This window comes from Topomyia yanbarensis, chromosome 2 (assembly GCF_030247195.1).
Source record: "Topomyia yanbarensis strain Yona2022 chromosome 2, ASM3024719v1, whole genome shotgun sequence".
NCBI lineage: Eukaryota > Metazoa > Arthropoda > Insecta > Diptera > Culicidae > Topomyia > Topomyia yanbarensis.
In genome coordinates, this window is record NC_080671.1 from 271,627,314 (window position 1) to 271,650,537 (window position 23,224).

At 34.5% G+C, this 23,224-nt stretch overlaps 2 protein-coding genes across 5 annotated transcripts in view; both read left to right on the forward strand.

Annotated features, from left to right (window-relative positions):
* LOC131678513 (innexin shaking-B) overlaps window positions 1-23,224 on the forward strand; it is a 1,756,176-nt gene that overhangs the window by 1,635,071 nt on the left and 97,881 nt on the right. The window lies entirely within an intron of this gene.
* Window positions 6,913-23,224, forward strand: part of LOC131678512 (nose resistant to fluoxetine protein 6) — a 1,156,332-nt gene continuing 1,140,020 nt past the window's right edge. The window contains exon 1 of the mRNA XM_058958712.1: window positions 6,913-7,432. Coding sequence (XP_058814695.1) covers window positions 7,397-7,432 — 36 coding nt within the window. The 5' untranslated portion in view covers window positions 6,913-7,396. The remainder of the gene's footprint in view (window positions 7,433-23,224) is intronic.

Below are 23,224 nucleotides of genomic sequence, written 5' to 3' on the forward strand. Positions count from 1 at the left end.
TATAGTGTGTTTTAGTTTTAAGGGATTTGCGTCAAGCCGGCGCTAATCTATTCCGACAATGTGTTAGTGTCGGTTTCTGATGAGGCGAAGCCGAAACGCACATAGTATAAAATAAATCGTTTTTGCAAATATATATATATATATATATATATATATATATATATATATATATATATATATATATATATATATATATATATATATATATATATATATATATATATATATATATATATATATATATATATATATATATATATATATATATATATATATATATATATATATATATATATATATATATATATATATATATATATATATATATATATATATATATATATATATATATATATATATATATATATATATATATATATATATATATATATATATTATTTTGTTATGTTACATTATTTCAATGCCATATTCCTATATTCATTAATTAAAATATATACATGAAGCCGCAACCAGAGCAAGACTCAAGCTGGATGATGGCTACCTAGATTCATTCATACATAAATCATTCATCACTATAGGATTCTAATTTGATCGTTATATTCTTAACATTCATAAAATACATTATATTCAGAATTTCATACATTACATTTCATATACAAATTAAATAAAATTGGGTTGGGAGGGAGCATCAGGATTTCATTCAAGTTACGAGTATATCCCTGATTGAGCAAATCTATTTTATGTTATAGATGTGAAACATGCACAATAAAATTGAAATTTGAAATGGACGACCCGATTATAAGTAATGAACCAAGCTTTTCAATGTCTACACTTCATCAGCCGTCAATACACCAGGAGACTAATAAAAACGGGTCTTTACTGTACTGGTATCATCTATTTCCAGCAACACATGGATTGTCTCTATCATCACAATATTGATATAACCTTTGATTTCATTACTCATTATATGCACTATATTGTTTTATATTGCTCATTTACATAATTAAATTCATGGTATACGTTGTATTAATTGCATGTTGTTATATGATGTTCATTATGAATCATAATTTCCATTATATACATTATCCTGATAACATGTAATGCTATAAACACACTATATAACAATTGAATATTGGGAAGGGATGGGAGCAACAGGAAATCATACGAATTGAGGACTGGACGAGGGAACGTGGATAGCCAGCCCAAGTCACTTGAAGGAAACTTGTTTTCTTCAGAAGGTCTTATATGAGTTTGACGCACCCTTCTCAAAACAAACCATCAGGTGGGTAAAGCATGTATAGCGAAATTGTTTATCTTTTGACTGGAATATTATTGTTGGAAGGGACTCTTTTCCTCCTTTTTCCCCTGCGGGGTGTGCGTAAGTGTCTCTGCTTACGGGCCAGCCCAACCCGTTTTTGATTTCCCTTTAGTAACAGCAATAATGTGAAGGTTTCACGATAAACTATTTCGGGGCTACTGTAAGTCTACCCACATTCACTGGAAAAACCTTGAGCTGATGGTGGCTTCAAATCACATCACATCACATCACAAGGGGAACTTAAAATAGTCGGTCCTCGGAGCAAACGGAGAAAAAAATTTATGTATCATCATGCTATAAACACATTTTCCATAAAACAGATTAATTGTATCCACATTAAGCCCGGCTTATTTTATGTGCGGCTAAATGACGCAATGTGCATTTTATTTATTTTGTTTGCGAATATCGCGGATACACAAGTGAAAAGCTCCATTATTGTAAAACTGCACTCTAAGATACCTGCGTGGTTAAGGTTTGAGCATATTATTATTTATGAAAACATGGGGTAAAACGCGCCTCCTAAGAAAATAAGTTCATAGTTTATCTATAGAACATTAATTGGGAGAATTTCGTTAATATCATTCAACCAAAATTTCCCTCTGTAATCGCAATCATAACGCTTTGAAAAATGTTCAAAATTTTAATAATTCACAACAACAACGGGACAAAAAACTCGTTGGACTAACACTTATGGCATATTCGTTTTTGACAGTGCACTACACCGGTGTAGTCGGTGCTACACTCATTCAAACTTGGGTGTAATCAGTCTATCTCTTTCATTGCACTACACCGGTGTAGCACCAAGAAAAAACGAAAACGCCATTAATTTCGTTCTTCGTCGAAATTTCACAAAAGTGTAGCTTTAAATCGTCTTAGCTTATGCAATTAATAGGTTTTCAAAACAATTGTTCATTTCACATAATGAACAATTGTTTTGAAAACCTATTAATTGCATAAGCTAAGACGATTTAAAGCTACACTTTTGTGAAATTTCGACGAAGAACGAAATTAATGACGCTACTTCAGATTTTTTCTTGGTGCTGAGCCGAGTTTAGTAGCAATCGCCTCGAGCTCGACTGATTGACAACCCGTTTGTCTTGTGTGTAGCACGACAAATCACAGCGTGTTCAGCATGCTGAACCGTCTATCAAACGAATTTGAAGTGATAGTCACAAACGAGTTTTTTTGTCGTTGTTGTTCAGTGAATTATTAAATTTTGAAAATTTTTTCAGTTTTTTTAATTATCTGCCGAAGTTGACAATATAGATTAACACTTTATATGTTTTTAGACAGCTTGAACGAATACCTCTCGAACAAGCTATAGATTGTTGAAATCGGACTAATATCAAAAGAGATATTTAACATTAAATGCGGACGAAAAATTTTTATCATTTCCCATTGCCAGATATATGACCAAAAACATGTAATCTATTTTTAACGCCAAAACGGGTTATTTTAGGTCTATAGTATCTTCGGAGAATTTAATGGAGGCAATATGCCCTTTCTTTTGGTATTGTGCTTTTGCTGATTAATCCCTCTATGAGTGAGATATTTTCACAAATTTTCTTGGAAGTGATTATATCGAAATGATGTCTTCAGCAAATTTGTAGCTCTTACTTTTGCGCATAACTTTACTGAAGACTTCAAATATCTATTTTGAATACTTTAAAAGTTATGGCTTGTTGTTTGTTGATTACTCTTTGTCGCATATTTATTGTTCAATATAGTAATAATCCATTGAAATAAGCCAAACATTATTTCGATAAAACGAATTTTGTATTTCATTTTTCTATCTACAACCGCTAGAAATAATCACCGAACACTTCCAAGTTGTCTGGAAGGAACTTGATAACTTATCAGTGTAAAAATGTTCATTTGTGCGAACCTTCTGACTGCAATTTTTCTAACTTATAACCATCGGATCGATCTGAAACATATCGGAAAACGAAAAGCGAAATAAATAACTCCAAGCAACGGCGTAGCCAAGAGAAGGTTTTGGGGTTAAACACCATACAATCCCCCCCCCCACACCCAAAAAAAATATTGGATTGAAGTTGAAAATTTATTGATGCTGACTGATTTAATTCAATATTGCAATAACAATTATCTGATCCGTACATTGATAACCTGTTGTTGTAAACATTATGAGGATTTTTGATAAATTGTCGGAATGGGGTCCTGATATGTAACTGATCTATTGGTCTTGATTTCCTAGTTGTCTAATAGTATGAATATCAAATTCCTGCCTGAAAACATTCCAATAGATAATTCCAGAGTTCAATCATAATCCTAATCATTTCTTTTCAAATTTAGCTCGTTTTTGTAGAAATGTACTGTAATAAGGGTCTTTATTTAATAGGAAGCGAAGTTAAAATTGATTTAATGTCCATGAAACATAGAACTGTTCAACAAAAAAATGCATAACTTTCAACATTTGCTAAAAATGTTTTTGTCTTTCTCATTCACTCTAAAGTTCGTCAATCTAATCCCGACCCGGAGGGCCGAGTGTCAAATGCCAATCGACTGAGTTAGTCGAGATCGGAAAATGTCTGTGTGTGTATGTGGAAAAAATGTGACCTCTGCTTCTCAGAGCTGACTGGATCAATTTGCACAAAGTTAGTCTCAAATGAAAGGCACAATTTTCCCATCGGCTGCTATTGAATTTTTTATTGATTGGACTTCCGGTTCCGGGGTTACGAGTTGAAGAGTGCAATCACACAGCAAATTCCCATATAAACTGAAAAAAAATTTCAATATCAAATTTGTATTTTTGATGCCAAATGATTTTAAAAAGCATGAAAAATTGAGATGTTTGACAATAAATGACTTTTTTGGACTTTGGAACATTTTTGGCTTTCCCATATAGAAGGGTTATGCAATCACTCTAAAAATCGTCAATCATACCAGCCCGGAGGGAATATGCAGTGAGGGGTTGCTACTTTAAAATTAAAACTAGTTTAAAATTTCTTAAAAAGTTGAAAATTTTTGGCAGGACCCGGACCTCCCGGGTCTTTTTCCATGATCCGCCGCTGGTTTCAAGCGATGTTTCAGTATCACATAGTATTTCAAGATCGTGGTTGTCGATCCATTGTATGTATGTGCCAATCGTACTGAACATGTAATATACATTTCCACCATTGTATTGAACATAACCAGCCATGGAATCGTAGTCTGGACAAATAGGTGGATTGAAACATTTTTTTATTTTGGGAATGCGTCGAGTTGAGACGAAAACGTAATATGATTAATAACGAGGATAACACTTTCCGAATGTAGAGAGAAATTTATGAAAAATGACGATTTCCATTCGACTCTAGCAGGTCCTTATCGATTTTAATGAGCATTTGATTTTTGTTGTATGACCGATTATATGTATAGGTCAAATGTTCAAAAACAGTACTTGAGCAGTATTTTGAAACCGCCAATTTCGGATGTTTAGTATCTTCGATGAGTTTTACACACGTCGAACAGCGCATCATTTGATAAAATAATTTTGACGGTATATCGTCCAAGAAGTATTTATGGTGAATTTTCTCAGGTTAATATTCATGACTACAATAAAGTCTCAACAAATTCGCTAAAGACACGAACTCTGTTACTATTTTCTGAAAAATTAATTCTGCATAATTTTAAAACTTAAAAAATTACGGTTTCGGAATTATGCCGTTTGGACAGTAAGATCGATTTTCACCAAACTGAATTTCTGACTACGCCGCTGACTTCAAGTAAGTAGAAACAAAGTCGTTCTACACTCGTTCACAAGAAACTTCTTCGAATGCTGAATATCTATTATAACACATTGAAACTCCGATTTTATCAGCCAAATATGAACATATGTTTGATGGGTTCTAGCAGACGAACAAGACTGAATACGAGTAAATCCTTTCTTGAGCATGTTTTCCTTATCATGAAGATGGAAATTTGCAAAAATAAAAAGTTCATCATAATCAGAAATAGTTATCAGACTACATCAAGGAACGGGAAGAATATTTTAACAGCTTCAGTTTATTATAAGGAAGGAAATAAATATGTCCCGATTTAGTCAATGTCACCATTTTGTCATCCTAAAATACACCATGAGACTTATAAAAATGGGTCTTTATTGTATGAGTTATTCACTGTGTTTCACATTAACAGGTACATTTCATTTTCGGGGATTTTTTTTATTACATCGAACTACAACAACTTTTAGGTAGTTTTCAAGGGGTTATTTTATAGACTTCTTCCAAAACTGGGCGAACCTATTCCAATTCGTATACCAATTAATTGGTATACTTAAGGGTTTATATGTTGCAGATAGAGAAAATTAGACCCGCTTGTGCCCTAAGACGATTTTGCTAGATTTTCAGAGCACTGTGCACCCAGTGCATTAACGCAAGTTACGGAAGGTTATCGAAAAGTTTCGTGAAAATGAAAATTCCAGTAATGATGATGATTTTCCCAAACGGTTCGTTTTCGAGAGGTTTTTATTTGTTCTTTGGCATTAGGATTAGCGATAATTCAAATCAAGGATACTACTGGGAAGTCACCTTTAGAAAAAGTCGATGTCGAAGTAAAATTTGGAACTATGCACGCATGCACTTCAGAGATAGCGTGATATCAGGAGCTGCGATTTCATTTCAACGCTTTTTGTGAAAAGGGCGATACTTATAAATGTAAACATAAGGCTTTTTCATACATGCAAATGAGGGCTTTGAAACGCAACAAATTAACATAAAAATTTTGATTCTACGATTTTGCTTTCTTAAACTACAGCAAAAAATACAACGGGCGAAACTGTATTTTTGTTTGTTTATTTAAAGTTTCGCCCTCCACGCTCCATGCAAACGATACTTTTTTTGCTAGTAGTTTAGAGGCGAAACTGTTTTTTTTTCGTGTTTTTTTAGAATTATCAAGCTGATACCAGCTGTAAATAGTAACAATGATCGCTATTGAAAAAAATCCGGACGAAATCGGTGGTGTAAAACGGTAGTTATTGTAAAAAAACGTAAGGGCGATACTGCAATGCTGATAGGTGGGACCGAAAAAGTAAACAATCGCCAAAGGGGCGATACTATCATTTCGTCAATTTCAATTACAAAAACAAATTTTAATTTAATAATTTCAAATACTTTATGAAGTTTTGGGTTTTGATCACTGAATCATGCAATCTAGGATGTAAAAAACACAATAGTTCTTAAATATGAAATAAAACCAAGTCTGGAAATATTCACTGTTGATTTTCTTTGAAAGGTATCAATGCTAGTATCGCTTTTTTCAAGAAAAAGAGTTGATTTCCTAGTTCTCAGTCGCGTTGGAAAATTGAGTAAAGTATAAACTTCAAATCCATTCAACAAAAAAATTCGATTTTTTTGGCTCAGTACAATATATAACCCCTTTAGGAAAATTCAGTTTTCCCACCACAATGCATTGATTGAGGAATTTAGATATTTTATTAACAGAGCATTAGTAATAATTCGTTTGTATGTCTATTTTATTGGCCATTTTTTCGCTTTCCCATTGATTTGGTTTGAGATTTCTAGCACTGATGTTGTCCTATGCTGATTTGAGCGATTCTCTGAGTCCTGCCACTATCCCATGTAGTATGAGTTATCAAAAACATCGCGAAGCATCAAGTTCTAAATGTTTTCAAACGATATAATATCCGAAGAGAGTGATAAGAGTTATAAGAAATGTCTCATCACACTGTTAGGTGGATTAAAAGCGTTTTTAGATTAGAAAGATGGGTAGGTAATGTCAACGACATTACCGAAATGAAGTAGCATACATTTTAAGTTGTTAATACGAATGCTGCAATTTTTCCTAATTTCTGAAAGGTTTTATTAAAATAAGTTATTTCGGTATTTCTAGTGGAAATAGCGAAATAACGGTACAAGTATTTACGATTCTCGACTGCTGCCAAATGAATTGTTTCATTCTCATTAAATGTTATTTTCAGGGTTACCATATGAGTATAAATATGTTGGAATATTTCAGGTTTCGATGTACGTGTACCGATATTTCGGTATTTCCATTAGAAATAACGAAATGGATGGTTTTAATATAACCTATCAGAATATATTCAAAATTGTAGCATTCGCATTAACAGCCTAAAGTGTATTCTACTTCACTCCGGTTATGTCTCTGACATTACCCACCCATCGTTTTATAAAGGTATGTAGCCATATTTTATGAAATACTTGTTAAACGTTTAGCGTAGTACAATGTCCAATTTGCAAAATCCATTTGAGAAAATAAAAAAAAATAATAATTGTCGAAGCTATAGCAATTTCCGCCAAACGCTTTTTTTCAAAGAGGTTTGCCGTGACTACGATTCCAGTCCAACAGCACAACAGAAACCATCAAACTAAAAAAAAAATCATTAGTGTTTGTACCTGTGGTGTTCTTGAACGATCAATTACAAAAAAAAATCTTTTTCCGATTTTTCCAAAAAAATCACAATTTCCACCTGAAAAAATTATTAAAAACCTATTTTAATCCACCTAGCGGTGCAATTGTGCCTTTCTCAATCATGAATCACGAGAATGTGTGCGTTGTTTATATTCATTAAAAGAGTTCGAGTTCTAAAATTTTGAAAAAAAAACAGCCACGGTAATATTGAACTGAAAAACCTGTTTTAATCCACCTAGAGGTGCAATTGTGCCTTTCTCATTTCTCCAAACTATGATTTAGTAGCTGGTTCGTACAATATAACATTATGGTAATGTTTTTCATTCTTATTACACTTGGTAAGTATATATAAGAGCACCTTTTTGCATTCATCGCGGTATCGGTTTGAATCGGAGTTTTCTATGTGATCGCACTCCACAACCCGTAACTCCGGAACCGGAAGTCGGATGGAGATGGAATTTAATATCGGTTTCCGGGGACGCAACACCTTTCATTTGAGACTAAGTTGATCAAATCGGTCTAGCCATTTTTGAGAAACCAATATAACCGTTATTCTGAATTTGGATGCTTCCGGATCCGTCGATGGTGGCCAGTGTGGCCAAAGAGACTTTGAATGACTGTTGGTGACCTAGATCTACAAATTCAACAAATGTGTTTACATTTTGGAAAAAAATTCACCTTTTTACATTCATCGCAGAATTCGTTAGAATCGGGATTTGCTGCGTGATCGTACGTATCACCCTGTAATTCAGGAACCAGAACTCGTATCCACACAAAATTCAACAGCAGCTGATGGACCTTTCATTTAAAATCAAGTTTGTCAAAATCGGTTCAGAAAATTCCGAGAAACCGATGTGGACAAATCAACAAATTTTGTTTTGTAACCATACTCTTCAACTCGTAATCCGGAACAAGATGTCGGTTGAAAATGAAATTCAATAGCAACCTATGGGAATATTATACCTTTCATTTGAATCTTAGTTTGTAAAAATCGGTTCAGTCATCTCCGAGAAACCGATGTGGACATTTTGTTAACAAATCCGCACATACACACATACATACATACATACATACATACATACATACATACATACATACACACATACATACACACATACATACACACAGATATTTTGCGATCTCGGCGAACTGAGTCGAATGTTATGAGTCGGTTAGAAAGTCGGTTTTTGGAGCAATTGCATAACCTTTCTATATGAGAAAGGCAAAAGAATAATATTTAGCTTAATCAGCATGAGTTCAATAGTATTTTCATGTGATTATATTTTGAAATGATGGTGGAATGGGTTTGAAAGTGGAGGGAATGGGGGGTTAGTAGAGTGGGAGTGGAGGATGCGTCAGAAATCCTTCATCTTATTTCGGTATACGGGATGGATGCAGGAAATGCGGGCGTGAGGGTGGTCCAAGGGGAGGGGAGTGATGAAGGATGGAGGTGTAAGGGCAAGACGGAGGGGGGGAGGGGGGCGGCGACGCAATACTCAACTGCATATTTTGTCTTCCATTTGAGACTTGGTTTGAGAAAATCGGTTCAGTCATCACCGAAGAACCGATTTGACTTTAATTGTGGAATATGCCCGGAATTCCGGACTTCCGGAATCGTCGATAGTAGGCAATATATTCAAAGAATGTTTGATTGGCAATCAGTGATCTAGATCTGCGATTAGAAGTTATTTGGTGACCATTTCAATAGTTTTTAGCCTCTGAGGTATTACGATTGTACCGATTTATATGGGAAATTCCAGTGTATCCTTACTAACACCCCTGTAACTCCGGAAGCAAGAGTCAGAACCGAATGAAATTCAGCAGCAGTCAATGGCATTACTGTATCTTTCATTTGAAATCAAGTTTGTAAAAATCGGTAGAGAATTCGTTGGGGAATGGGTGTGATATTAGCTTAGGAACTTGGCGAGTTCCCCGGGGGCGTCATGACCTGTCATAGGTGGCCAATTTGGTCAAAGCTGCTTTGATTGATCATTAGTGATCCAGACCCGCAAACTAGAGTAATGTTACATCAATTTTAATATGTTTTACATCATTTGAACATCATGGTGGTACCAGTTTATATGGGAATTTGCTGTGTGACCGCACTCTTCAACCCGTAACTCCGGAACCGGAAGTCGGATCAACTAAAAATTCAATAGCAGCTTATGGGAGCGTTATACCTTTCAGATGAAACTAAGTTTGCGAAAATCGGTTCAGCCATCTCTGAGAAAATTGTGTGAGTTTAAATGACACACACACATACACACACACACACACATACATACACACACACAGACATTTGCCGATCTCGACGAACTGAATCGAATGGTGTATGACACTCGGCCCTCCGGGCCTCGGTTAAAAAGTCGATTTTTACAGTGATTGCATAGCCTTTCTTTATATGAGAAAGGCAAAAAGGTGCGAAATCGGCAAAGTCCCAAAAAGTCGATTTTTACAAAAAAAAAATTTTCGAGATAACACAAAATCTCGACGTTTCATGCATTTTAAAGATGTTTGGCATCAAAAATACGAATTCGATTTCTGAAATTTCATGAGGTCCCCCCTTTGAAAAAAAATTTGAGTTCCGGCTTATATGGGAATTTCATATGTGACCGGACGGTTTAGTCTATATTTCCGGAACCATATAAGCGATCCGTACGAAATTTTATAGACATCTATGGGGATATTATAGCTATCATTTGGGACTAAGTTTGTGAAAATTGGCCCAACCATTTCCGGGAAACTGATGTGAGTTCGTAAATTTTGAAAGATGGCCGCTTTTCCCGGGCACTTCCGGAACCGTCTATGGTGGTTAATGTAGTCAACGAAAGTTTGGTTGGCCGTCGGTGACCTAGAACAGCAAATTTAAGTTGTTTGAGAGACATTTTAGCGAAATTTTTACCTTTTTTGCTTTCATCGGAGTATCGGTTTGAATCATAATTTGCTATGTGATCGCACGCCACAACCTGTAACTCCGGAACCGGAAGTCGGATCGGGATGAAATTAAATAGCCATTTACGGGGACGCAATACCTTTCATTTGAGGCCAAGTTTAGTCGAATCGGTCTAGCCATCTCCGAGAAACCGATGTGACTGTTATTCTGAATTTAGATACTTCCGCCGGGGCTTCCGGAACCGAGGATGGTAGCCAATGTGGCCAAATAGACTTTGAATGGATGTTAGTGATCTAATACTACAAATCGAAGCAGTTGTGGTCATATTTTGGAAAATTTTTCACCTTTATACATTCATTGCAGAATTTATTAAAATCGACATTTTCTGCGTGTTCGTACTTATCACCCTGTAATTCCGGAACCGGAAGTCGGATCCATTAGAAATTCAATAGCAGCCTATGGGAACGTTGCACCTTTCATTTGAGACTAAGTTTGTCAAAATCAGTTCAGCCATCTCTGAGAAAAATGAGTGACATTTTTGGTCACATACACACACACATACACACACACATACATACATACACACATACATACACACACAGACATTTGCCGAACTCGACGAACTGAATCGAATGGTATATGTCACTCGGCCCTCCGGGCCTCCGTTAAAGAGTCGCTTTTCAGAGCAATTGCAATACCTTTCTATTGAGAAAGGCAAAAATTCAAAACAATAATATGAAAATTTTGACGAAAAAATGGAATCGTTCAAGGACACGGCAGTTAAATTACGAACAAGTAAAAAAAAAGTTTTGAGATCGGATGAAAACTTTTCCGGCAATCGTAGGTACCGCGAAGACGCTTTTGGGAAACATAATTTCGAAAAATCACGTTCAAAGTTTCAAGTACCGTAAACCGGGGTGACATTGATCACTTTTCGAAGTAATCATTGCATATTTTTAGACGCAATGCATTTTTTTCAAGTTTAATATTTTTAAACCATGTACTGATGTAAGGAGAACAAGATTGGATGGTTTTACCTAAAATTGTCCTCTTACAGCTATTTTTACAAAAATGATTTCAAGTTGATGTCCGTTTTCGTATTCCGGGGTGACTTTGATAACCTGCATGTTCACCCACATTAAGTTCTTGATGTCAATGTTTTTCATTCAAATGTTTGTTTAAACTAATTCTGGAAAGATACTCATTGTTAAATAGGTGTTAATTGGTATTATACAAAGTATTCAATGTACTGTAAAATTCGATTAACCAAAATTCGTATAATTTGTGTCCAACTAGAATAAAAGATTCTGAAAACCTTTAAAACTGCTAAATTGTTTTATTTCAGTGCTTTATCAATGTACAAAATGTTTCATCCATTTTAACACGTTGGAATATTGAACAATAAAAAAAAGTTTCGAGTTTTAGCTTAAAAAAATTTGAAACAATTGTCAACTAGTTTCACAAAAAATTGTATTTAAAATAAACAAACTCTTTAAAGTAAATTTGGTACATCCCACTCTAAAGGAAAATAAAATCTCGCTTGTAATTTATTACTCTTGCTCAAATCTGAGATTTATATGTTTTATAAAAAATAGACACTTTATGAAGCTTCGTAAAAATAAGGTAAAGTCAAATTTCGTTTTTTTATAGTTTTGTACCCAAAAACCGAAAAAAATACTCAAAAAGTATAACAAACCAGTATTTCATAAGTTTAGAGTAAAAATCATTTCAAACTAAAATGATTCGGTAGACTATTCTGGTTTAATAAGCGATCTACGAAAAAAGTTTAGAGTGATCAAAGTCACCCCGATGGTCAAAGTCACCCCGGTTTACGGTATAAGCAACATCTCCCTAAGGGAGCAAGATGAAAAACGCTATAACTTTGCGTCCACTGCTCCGATCTCTATAAAAATTTAATGTAACATTCTTAAGAACCTGAGCTTTACAATAGAAGAATAAAATAAAGATCGATCTTTTGGCCGACCTCAACATATACCAACATACCCCTTAAGAACCTTAGAAAGTTTCCAAAATGGTTTAGAATATGGCTTGACTTGTTCAACCTCTTTCGTGAAATTTTCATTTCTTAAGTGGATGATCACGAGAATTTTGATATTGACGTCTTCGAACATTCTTCAAGCGAATTAGAAGTTGAAGATCGTCGTCAATAATAGGAACTATTAAATTTTATCTGTGTTGTTGGTACTGATAAATTTCTAGCATCAACTATAGAAACACTTAAATTTGGCAATGCCGTATCAATGTCAGCTTTATTTTGTAAATCATGATCATGATTAAAATTCTTCTCAATATAAGCTTTGTACCTTTCCCAATTCGCTTTATGATAATTAAATACTGAGCTAATGGGATTGGAAAAAGCTTCTTGAGAAAGTGCAAAAGTTACTGGAAGGTGATCAGAATCAAAGTCAGTATGTGTAATCAATACGCTACAAATGTGACTTTGATCTGTCAAAACCAAATCAATTGTTGATGGATTCCTTACAGACGAATAGCACGTATTTCCATTCGGGAACAAAATTGAATAACAACCAGCAGAGTAATCATTAACCTTTGCGTCCCCGTGATACTTTTCATTCATCAATTGAGGTGTTCAATTCGCTCTAGTTTTAACAATTGTCAACGGATTTCAATCAAACCACATGGGAATTCACTCAAGTTTCTTAGGCTGTATATGTTGGTCATGTCAGATAACCGGTTCCGGATTTATATGGAAATTTCGTGGGGTATGTCCGAGGGTCATTTAAGCTAATTTCTTTAACTTTTCAACGTCTAGCTATAAGTTTGGTATTATTATAGCCCGTACATGATCAAAACGTATATTCAAACCCTTCGAAGTCATTTTGGGATGGTAATGGCCCCATCCGGGCATCCTGGAACCGGTTCCGGGGGACCTAGTAAATCCGAAATGCTCTATCTTTATCAATACTCATATCAAATATTACAAATTTTCATGAAAAATACACAACGATGCAAATTGGATTCTCATAGACTATTCCTGGACCCTTTCGGAAGCATCCGGGACATCCAAGAACCTATTCTGAGAGATTTTCTGAACGGATTTCCGGAAACAGCAAGCTTTTTCTATGAAATATCTATAAAAAACGTTTTTAATCCACCTAACAGTGTGATGAGACATTTTTTATAACTCTTATCACTCTCTTCGGATATTATATCGTTTGAGAACATTTAGAACTTGATGTTTCGCGATGTTTTTGATAACACATACTACATGGGATAGTGGAAGGAATCCGCATAGGCATAGGACAACATCAGCGCTAGAAATCTCAAACCAAATCAATGGGAAAGCGAAAAAATGGCCCATAAAATAGACATATAAACGAATTATTGTTAATGCTCTGTTAATAAAATATCTAAATTCCTCAATCAATGTATTGTGGTGGGAAAACTGAATTTTCCTAAAGGGGTTACATATTGTACATAAAAAATTTTAATCGATTTGAAGTTTATACTTTACTCAAATTTCCAACGCGACTGAGAACTAAGAAATCTACGCTTTTTCTTGAAAAGGGCGATACTAGCAGTGATACCATTCAAAGAAAATCAACAGTGAATATTTCCAGACCTGGTTTTATTTCATATTTAAGAACTATTGTGTTTTTTACATCCTAGATTGCATGATTCAGTGATCGAAACCCAAAACTTCATAAAGTATTTGAAATTATTAAATTAAAATTTGTTTTTGCTATTGAAATTGACAAAATGATAGTATCACCCCTTTGGTGATTTTTTACTTTTTCGGTCCCACCTATCAGCATTGAAGTATCGCCCTTACTTTTGTTTACAATAACTACCGTTCTACACCACCGATTTCGTCCGTGTTTTTTCAATAGCGATCATTGTTACTATTTACAGCTGGTATCAGCTTGATAATCCTAAAAAAAATACGAAAATAACAGTTTCGCCTCTAAACTGCTAGTAAAAAAGTATCGCCCTGTTTGTTTGCATGGAGCGTGGAGGGCGAAACTTTAAATAAACAAACAAAAATACAGTTTCGCCCGTTGTATTTTTTGCTGTAGTTTAAGAAATCAATATCGTAGAATCAAAATTTTTAGGTTAATTTGTTGCGTTTCAAAGCCCTCATTCGCATGTATGAAAAAAGCCTTATGTTTACATTTGTAAGTATCGCCCTTTTCACAAAAAGCGTTGAAATGAAATCGCAGCTTCTGATATCACGCTATCTCTGAAGTGCATGCGTGCATAGTTCCAAATTTTACTTCGACATCGACTTTTTCTAAAGGTGACCTCCCAGTAGGGTTCGTCACGGTTGCGGTAATTACCGCAACCGCGCGGTATTTACCGCACCCGCACCGCAAAAACTGCGGTACGGTGAGACACTTTTTCCCGCGGATGCGGTGCGGGAAATGAGCATTTACCGCGCTTTATTACCGCTACCGCGCTTCAAAAAATAATTGATAAAGTATGCAGTCTGCATTAAAAAGTGAATTAAAACTATGACTTTTACCATTTCAGAAGGACGCAACTAGATTTATTTTCTGAACGAATGCTTATCAATGTCATTATTAGGAACATCTCTCTCTATCTCAGAACGTTCGATTTTTATTTATTACTCTACAATAGAGAAACATGATAAACATTTAATTGCTCTAATTTCCATAGACTTGACAATGATTTGAAAAGAAATCCGAATATAATTTCTATTCGACCTATCGCTACTTGATTTTTTACATTTTGGTCATTCAAATATGATAAAACATACTGTTACTAAGAAATAAAATCTATAAACTGTGTCCAATATAATTTGGCACCATTATTTTTACGACATATTTTGAAAACTATTTGTTTTATACTTCAAAGAAAAAATTTACAAACGAACCTTTTCAAATACATAAAACGCAAAATCCAATCATTGAAAAACAATTGAATTTTTCTGTCAAATCCAATTACAAAATGCATCATTTCTCCTGATTCCTCTTGGTAATCGTGGAATTATGAATCCTTTTCAATGGCATTTTCTCGACAGTGAATTTTGATTAATTTGGAGAACTTAGAGATGAACTAATGATACTACGACTTAAAAACAATCCAAAGAATGTAATTATCATCCTCAAACCAAACGAATTTGGAGGAATTTTTTTTTTCGCGTGCGTCCATCGTTCGTCCAACTGGGAATATTTTCTACCAAATTAACGAATAATTTTTTTCAGTTAGGAGTATTTTGTAACTTTTTCAAAGTAAAGCTTTCGAAGTTAGTGTAGGGCATTGCGATTTTTGTTGTGTTTCTCAAAGTCTGCCTCAAGGTCTGCTGACAAATGTCAAAGTTATCCCAGATGCCAAATTTTGCATGGTTTGGACAGTTTTTGCCTTAATTGAAAATTTATTTCGAAACTTTAACCTTGGGGTTAGGTATTTTTACATAGAATCTGTATACAAAGTTTGAAAGAAATCGGTTAAGTAGTTTTTGAATGGAAGGTAACACCGCAAATCATGTTTTTCCTGATACGTTCTACAAAAAGCTTCGTCATCGAGTCGTTTGTCGATATTTTTGCATGGAAAAATTACAGCATGTTATTGAAATGATACACTATAATGTACAAAAGTTTTGATCAGTTCGCTTCACGCAAAGTTTCAAAAAAATCGAGAAAAAGTGTTTTTTTTTCACGCCAAAACCCTTATCACTCTTAATAAAACTTGCAAAGTTGAATATTTTCATGAATGTTACATTCTGAGGAGTCCGTCAAAGGTAATTTTCGTGTAAATAAGAATAACATTTTACTATATATGGCTACACAAAACAAATTATTAATTTTTCAACACAATTTTTATAATGCATGATTTTTACCGCATTACCGCGCGGTGCGGTAAATGCAATGTGGTTGCGGTAAGCGGTGCGGTTTTATTTTTTTTTTTGCGGTTGCGGTGCGGACTATCCATTTACCGCCCACATCCGCACCGCGACGAACCCTACCTCCCAGTAGTATCCTAGATTTGAATTATTATCGCTAATCCTAATGCCAATGAACAAATAAAATCCTCTCGAAAACGAACCGTTTGAGAAAATCATCTTCATTACTGGAATTTTCATTTTCACGAAACTTTTCGATAACCTTCCGTCACTTGCGTTAATGCACTGGGTGCACAGTGCTCTGAAAATCTAGCGAAATCGTCTTAGGGCACCAGCGGGTCTAATTCAGAACTATCTGCGCGGCGAATTAAATCTGTAAAGAATACTAAAAATTAATTTCTGTTCCATAATTTTCAGTTCAGCAATTCGAGAGATCGTGCTCACCGCAAGCCAGGGTTGCCAAAATTAAATCTGTATTTTTGTCCTTAAAAATCTTTTCATCTGTATTTATTCTTCGAAAAATCTGTGTCGATATCTGTATCGAATCAGTTGAGTCGTTTAACCTGGATTTTGCTGGATTCTTCTTCATTTAAATACTTTTGTTGATATATAATATTATATACATTAGGTCGACCCATGTAGCTATCGAATTTTCGGACAAAAAATTGAGAATTAACAAAGTCACAGAGCATTACAATTAACGTTTCTGGAAATAGACTTCACCCAGGCATTTACTGGGTGCTAACCTGAGTGTATTACAAACCATTACCTTTCAGAATGTACGACCACTCTCAAAAGTAAATATATATTTTAATATAGAGGGCTAAACTGAGAGAGACGCAGTGGATGTATTACTCAAACAGAAAAAATTATTTCAAAAAATAGTTTTTGTAACATCATTTCTCAAAAATCTGTATATCTGTACATACACACAAAAATCTGTATATCTGCAAATACAGATTCTTGGTCTGAAAATGGCTGAAAAATCTGTATAAATGCAGATTATTCCGTATTTTTGGTAACCCTGCCGCAAGCCATGAAAAATAGACTACGTTGTGAAGCGATGGTCACTATTTATTAAAAAATCACGGTTAAATAAAAAATTAAACTATTAAAAAAATTCAAATAGTTTATAATTTTCACAAACTTATTAGGAAAAATTGTTTAATAAGCTTTCGTAATATTGTGTAGGAAAAAAGCTGAAAATTTCAGTATTTTCTATATCTGTAACATATAAACCCTTAAGTATACCAATTAATAGGTATACGAATTGGAATAGGTTCGCCAAATTTTGGAAGAAGTCTATAAAATAACCCCTTGAAAACTACCTAAAAATTGTTGTAGTTCGATGCAATAAAAAATCTCCAAAAATGAAATGTACCTATTAATGTGAAACACAGTTAATAATACATACCATAAAGACCCATTTTGATCAGTCTCATGGCGTATTTTAGGCTGACAAAATGGGGACATTGACTAAAGCGGGCAATTTTTTTCCTTTATAATAAACTGAAGCTGTTAAAATATTCTTCCCGTTCCTTGATGTAGTCTGATAACTATTTCTGATTATGATGAATTTTTCATTTTTGCATATTTCCATCTTCATGATAAGGAAAACATGCTCAAGAAAGGATTTACTTCAATTCAGTCTTGTTCGTCTGCTAGAGCCCATCAAACATATGTTCATATTTGGCTGATAAAATCGGGGTTTCAATGTATTATAATAGATATTCAGCACTCGAAGAAGTTTCTTGTGAACGAGTGTAGAACGACTTTGTTTCTACTTACTTGAAAACAGCGGCGTAGCCAAAAATTCGGTTTGGTGGGAGTTTGGTGAAAATCGATCATACTGTCCAAACGGCATAATTCCGAAACCGTAATTTTTGAAGTTTTAAAATTATGCAGAATTGATTTTTCAGAAAATAGTAACAAAGTTCGTGTCTAGCGAATTTGTTGAGACTTTATTGTAGTCATGAATATTAGCCTGAGAAAATTCACCATAAATACTTCTTGGACGATATACCGTCAAAATTATTTTATCAAATGATGCGCTGTTTAACGTTTGTAAAACTCATTGAAGATACTAAACCTCCGAAATTGGCGGTTTCAAAATGATGCTATCTTGACCTTAAATTACTGTTTTTAAACATTTGACCTATACATATAATTGGTCATACAACAAAGGTCAAATGCTCATCAAAATCGATCAGAACCTGCTAGAGTCGAATGGAAATCGTCATTTTTCATAAATTTTTCTCTACATTCGGAAAGTGGTATCCTCGTTATTAATCATATTACATTTTCGTCTCAACTCGACGCATCCCCAAAATAAAAACCTGTTTTAATCCATCTAGTGGTGCAATTGTGCTTGTCTCATTTGTCCAGACTACGATTCCATGGCTGGTTATGTTCAATACAATGGTGGAAATGAATATTACATGTTCAGTACGATTTGCACATACATACAATGGATCGACAGCCACGATCTTGAGATACTATGTGATACTGAAACATCGCATGAAACCAGCGGCGGATCATGGAGAAAGACTCGGGAGGTCCAGGTCCTGCCGAAAATTTTTAACTTGTTAAGAAATTTTAAACTAGTTTTAATTTTAAAGTAGCAACCCCTCACTGCATACTCCCTCCGGGCCGGTATGATTGTCGATTTTTAGAGTGATTGCATAATGAGAAATATTTCTATATTAGAAAGGCAAAAATGTACCAAAGTCCAAAGAAGTCAATTTTTGTCAAACATCTCAATGTTTCATGCATTTTAAAGTCATTTGGCATCAAAAATACAAATTTGATTTTGAAAATTTTTCATTTCAGTTTATATGGGAATTCGCTGTGTGATTGCACTCTTCAACTTGTAACTCCGGAACCGGAAGTCCAATCAATTAAAAATTCAATAGCAGCCGATGGGAAGGTGTACTTAGACTAACTTTGTGCAAATCGGTCCAGCCATCTCTGAGAAACAGAGGTCACATTTTTTCCACATACACACATACATACACAGACATACACACACAGACACAGAGATCTCGACGATCTCAGTCGATTGGCATATGACACTCGGCTCTTCGGGTCGGGATTAGATTGACGAATTTTAGAAAGAATGAGAAAGGCAAAAACATTTTTAGCAAATGTTGAAAGTTATGCATTTTTTTGGTGAGCAGTTCTATGTTTCATAGACATTAAATCAATTTTAACTTCGCTTCCTATTAAAGAAAGACCCTTATTACAGTACATTTCTACAAAAACGAGCTAAATTTGAAAATAAATCTGAGGATTATGATTGATTACAGAACTCTGGAATTTTCTATTGGAATGTTTTCAGGCAGGAATTTGATACTGATGCTATTAGACAACTGTGAAATCAAGACCAATAGATCAGTTACATATCAGGACCCCATTCCGACAATTTATCAAAAGTCCTCATGATGTTTACAACAACAGGTTATGAATCTATGGTTCAGATAACTGTTATTGTAATATTGAATTAAATCAGTCTGCATCAATAAATTTTCAACTTCAATCCAATATTTTTTTTGGGTGTGGGGGGGGGGGGGGGTTGTATGGTGTTAAACCCCAAAACCTTCTCTTGGCTACGCCGTTGCTTGGAGTTATTTATTTCGCTTTTCATTTTCCGATATGTTGCTGATCGATTGATGGTTATAAGTTAGAAAAATTGCAGTCAGAAGGTTCGCACAAATGAACATTTTTGTATTGATAAGTTATCAAGTTCCTTCCAGACAACTTGGAAGTGTTCGGTGATTATTTCTAGCGGTTGTAGATAGTAAAATGAAACACAAAATTTGTTTTACCGAAATAATGTTTAGCTTATTTCAATGGATTATTGCTATATTGAACAATTAATAGGCGACAAAGAGTAATCAACAAACAACAAGTCATAACTTTTTAAGTATTCAAAATAGATATTTAAAGTCTTCAGTAAAGTTATTCGCAAAAGTAAGAGCTACAAATTTGCTGAAGACAGCATTTCGATATAATCACTTCCAAGAAAATTTGTGAAAATATCTCACTCATAGGGGGATTAATCAGCAAAAGCACAATACCAAACGAAAGGGCATATCACCTCCATTAAATTCTCCGAAGATATTATTGGCCTACAATAAGCCGTTTTGGCTTTAAAAATAGATTACATGTTTTTGGTCATATTTCTGGCAATGGGAAATGATAAAAATCTTTCGTCCGCATTTAATGTTAAATATCTCTTTTGATAATAGTCCGATTTCAACAATCTATATCTTGTTCGAAAGGTGTTCGTTAAAGCTATCTAAAAACATACAAGCTGTTGATTTATAATGTCAATTTCGGCAGATAATTTAAAGGAACTGCAAAAACGCCATTTTTACACATTCAAACATTCATATCTTGGAAACTAAACATCAGAATCAAAAATAAATCAATAGCGTTCATACTGTTTTTTAGTTCTTTCATTTAAAATTGGTTTGGATAAGATCGGTTCAGCCATTGCTGAGAAACACGAATGAGAATTTGTCCGTTACATACACAGACACACACACACACACACAGACATTGTCCCAAATCGTCGAGCTGAGTCGATTGGTATATAAGACTCGGCCCTCCGGGCCTCGAAAAAAATCTTGAAAGTTTGAGCGAATTCTATACATTTCTTTTATAAGAAATGTAAAAACATATACTTGTCATGCGGCACATCAAATTATATCACCATGATGATGTATGAACAATGAAATCTTGTTATAGGTCATCTAGACATACGGGGATACTTTAGGACCGCATCCTGATATTCCGGAATCCGGTTCTTCGGAACAACCATTTTTGGTAAATATGCCTATCATGCGGCACATCAAATTACATCAGTTTGATGATCTATGAACATTGCTATTACGTCGTATGTCATCCGGCCACAAAGGACACTTTACGACCGGTTTAGGATGTTCCGGACTCCGGTTTTACGGACCAAACATTTTTGGTCAATATGCCTGTCAGAGTCGAAATATGTTTGTTATATTTCTTATAAAAGAAATGTATAGAATTCGCTCAAACTTTAAAGATTTTTTCCGAGGCCCGGAGGGCCGAGTCTTATATACCAATCGACTCAGCTCGACGATTTGGGACAATGTCTGTGTGTGTGTGTGTGTGTGTGTGTTTGTGTGTGTGTGTGTTTGTGTGTGTGTGTAACGGACAAGTTCTCATTCGTGTTTCTCAGCAATGGCTGAACCGATCTTATCCAAACCAATTTTAAATAAAAGAACTAAAAAACAGTAAGAACGCTATTAATTTGTTTTTGATTCTGATGTTTAATTTCCAAGATATGAATGTTTGAATGTGTAAAAATGGCGTTTTTGCAGTTCCTTTAAATTATCTGCCGAAACTGACATTATAAATCAACAGCTTGTATGTTTTTAGATAGCTTCAACGAACACCTTTCGAACAAGATATAGATTGTTGAAATCGGACTATTATCAAAAGAGATATTTAACATTAAATGCGGACGAAAGATTTTTATCATTTCCCATTGCCAGAAATATGACCAAAAACATGTAATCTATTATTAACGCCAAAACGGCTTATTGTAGGTCAATAGTATCTTCGGAGTATAATGGAGGCAATATGCCCTTTCTTTTGGTATTGTGCTTTTACTGATTAATCTCCCTATGAGTGAGATATTTTTACAAATTTTCTTGGAAGTGATTATATCGAAATGATGCCTTCAGCAAATTTGTAGCTCTTACTTTTGCGAACTTTACTGAAGACTTCAAATATCTATTTTGAATACTTTAAAAGTTATGGCTTGTTGTTTGTGGATTACCTTTTGTCGCCTATTTATTGTTCAATATAGTAATAATCCATTGAAATAAGTCAAACATTTTTACGATAAAACGAATTTTGTATTTTATTTTTCTATCTACAACCGCTAGAAATAATCACCGAACACTTCCAAGTTGTCTGGAAGGAACTTGATAACTTATCAGTACAAAAATGTTCATTTGTACGAACTTTCTGACTGCAATTTTTCTAACGGCGTAGCCAAGAGAAGGTTTTGGGGTTCAACACCATACAACTCCCCCCCACTACACAAAAAAAAATGGATTGAAGTTGAAAATTTATTGAGGCAGACTGATTCAATTCAATATTATAATATGAATTATCTGATCCGTACATTGATAACCTGTTGATGTAAACATCATGAAGACTTTTGATAAATTGTCGGAATGGGGTCCTGATATGTAACTGATCTATTGGTCTTGATTTCACAGTTGTCTAATAGCATCAATATCAAATTCCTGCCTGAAAACATTCCAATAGAAAATTCCAGAGTTCTGTAATTAATCATAATCATCAGATTTCTTTTCAAATTTAGCTCGCTGTTGTAGAGATGTACTGTAATAAGGGTCATTATTTAATAGAAAGCGAAGCTAAAATTGATTTAATGTCTATGAAACATAGAACTGCTCACCAAAAAAATGCATAACTTTCAACATTTGCTAAAAATGTTTTTGCCTTTCTCATTCACTCTAAAATTCGTCAATCTACTCCCGACCCGGAGGGCCGAGTGTCGTATGCCAATCGACTAAGTTCGTCGAGATCGGAAAATATCTGTGTGTATATGTGTGTGTATGTGTGTATGTGGAAAAAATGTGACCTATGTTTCTCAGAGATGGCTGGATCGATTTGCACAAATTTAGTCTCAAATGAAAGGTACAACCTTCCCATCGGCTGCTATTGAATTTTTTATTGATTGGACTTCCGGTTCCGGAGTTACGAGTTGAAGAGTGCAATCACACAGCAAATTCCCATATAAACTGAA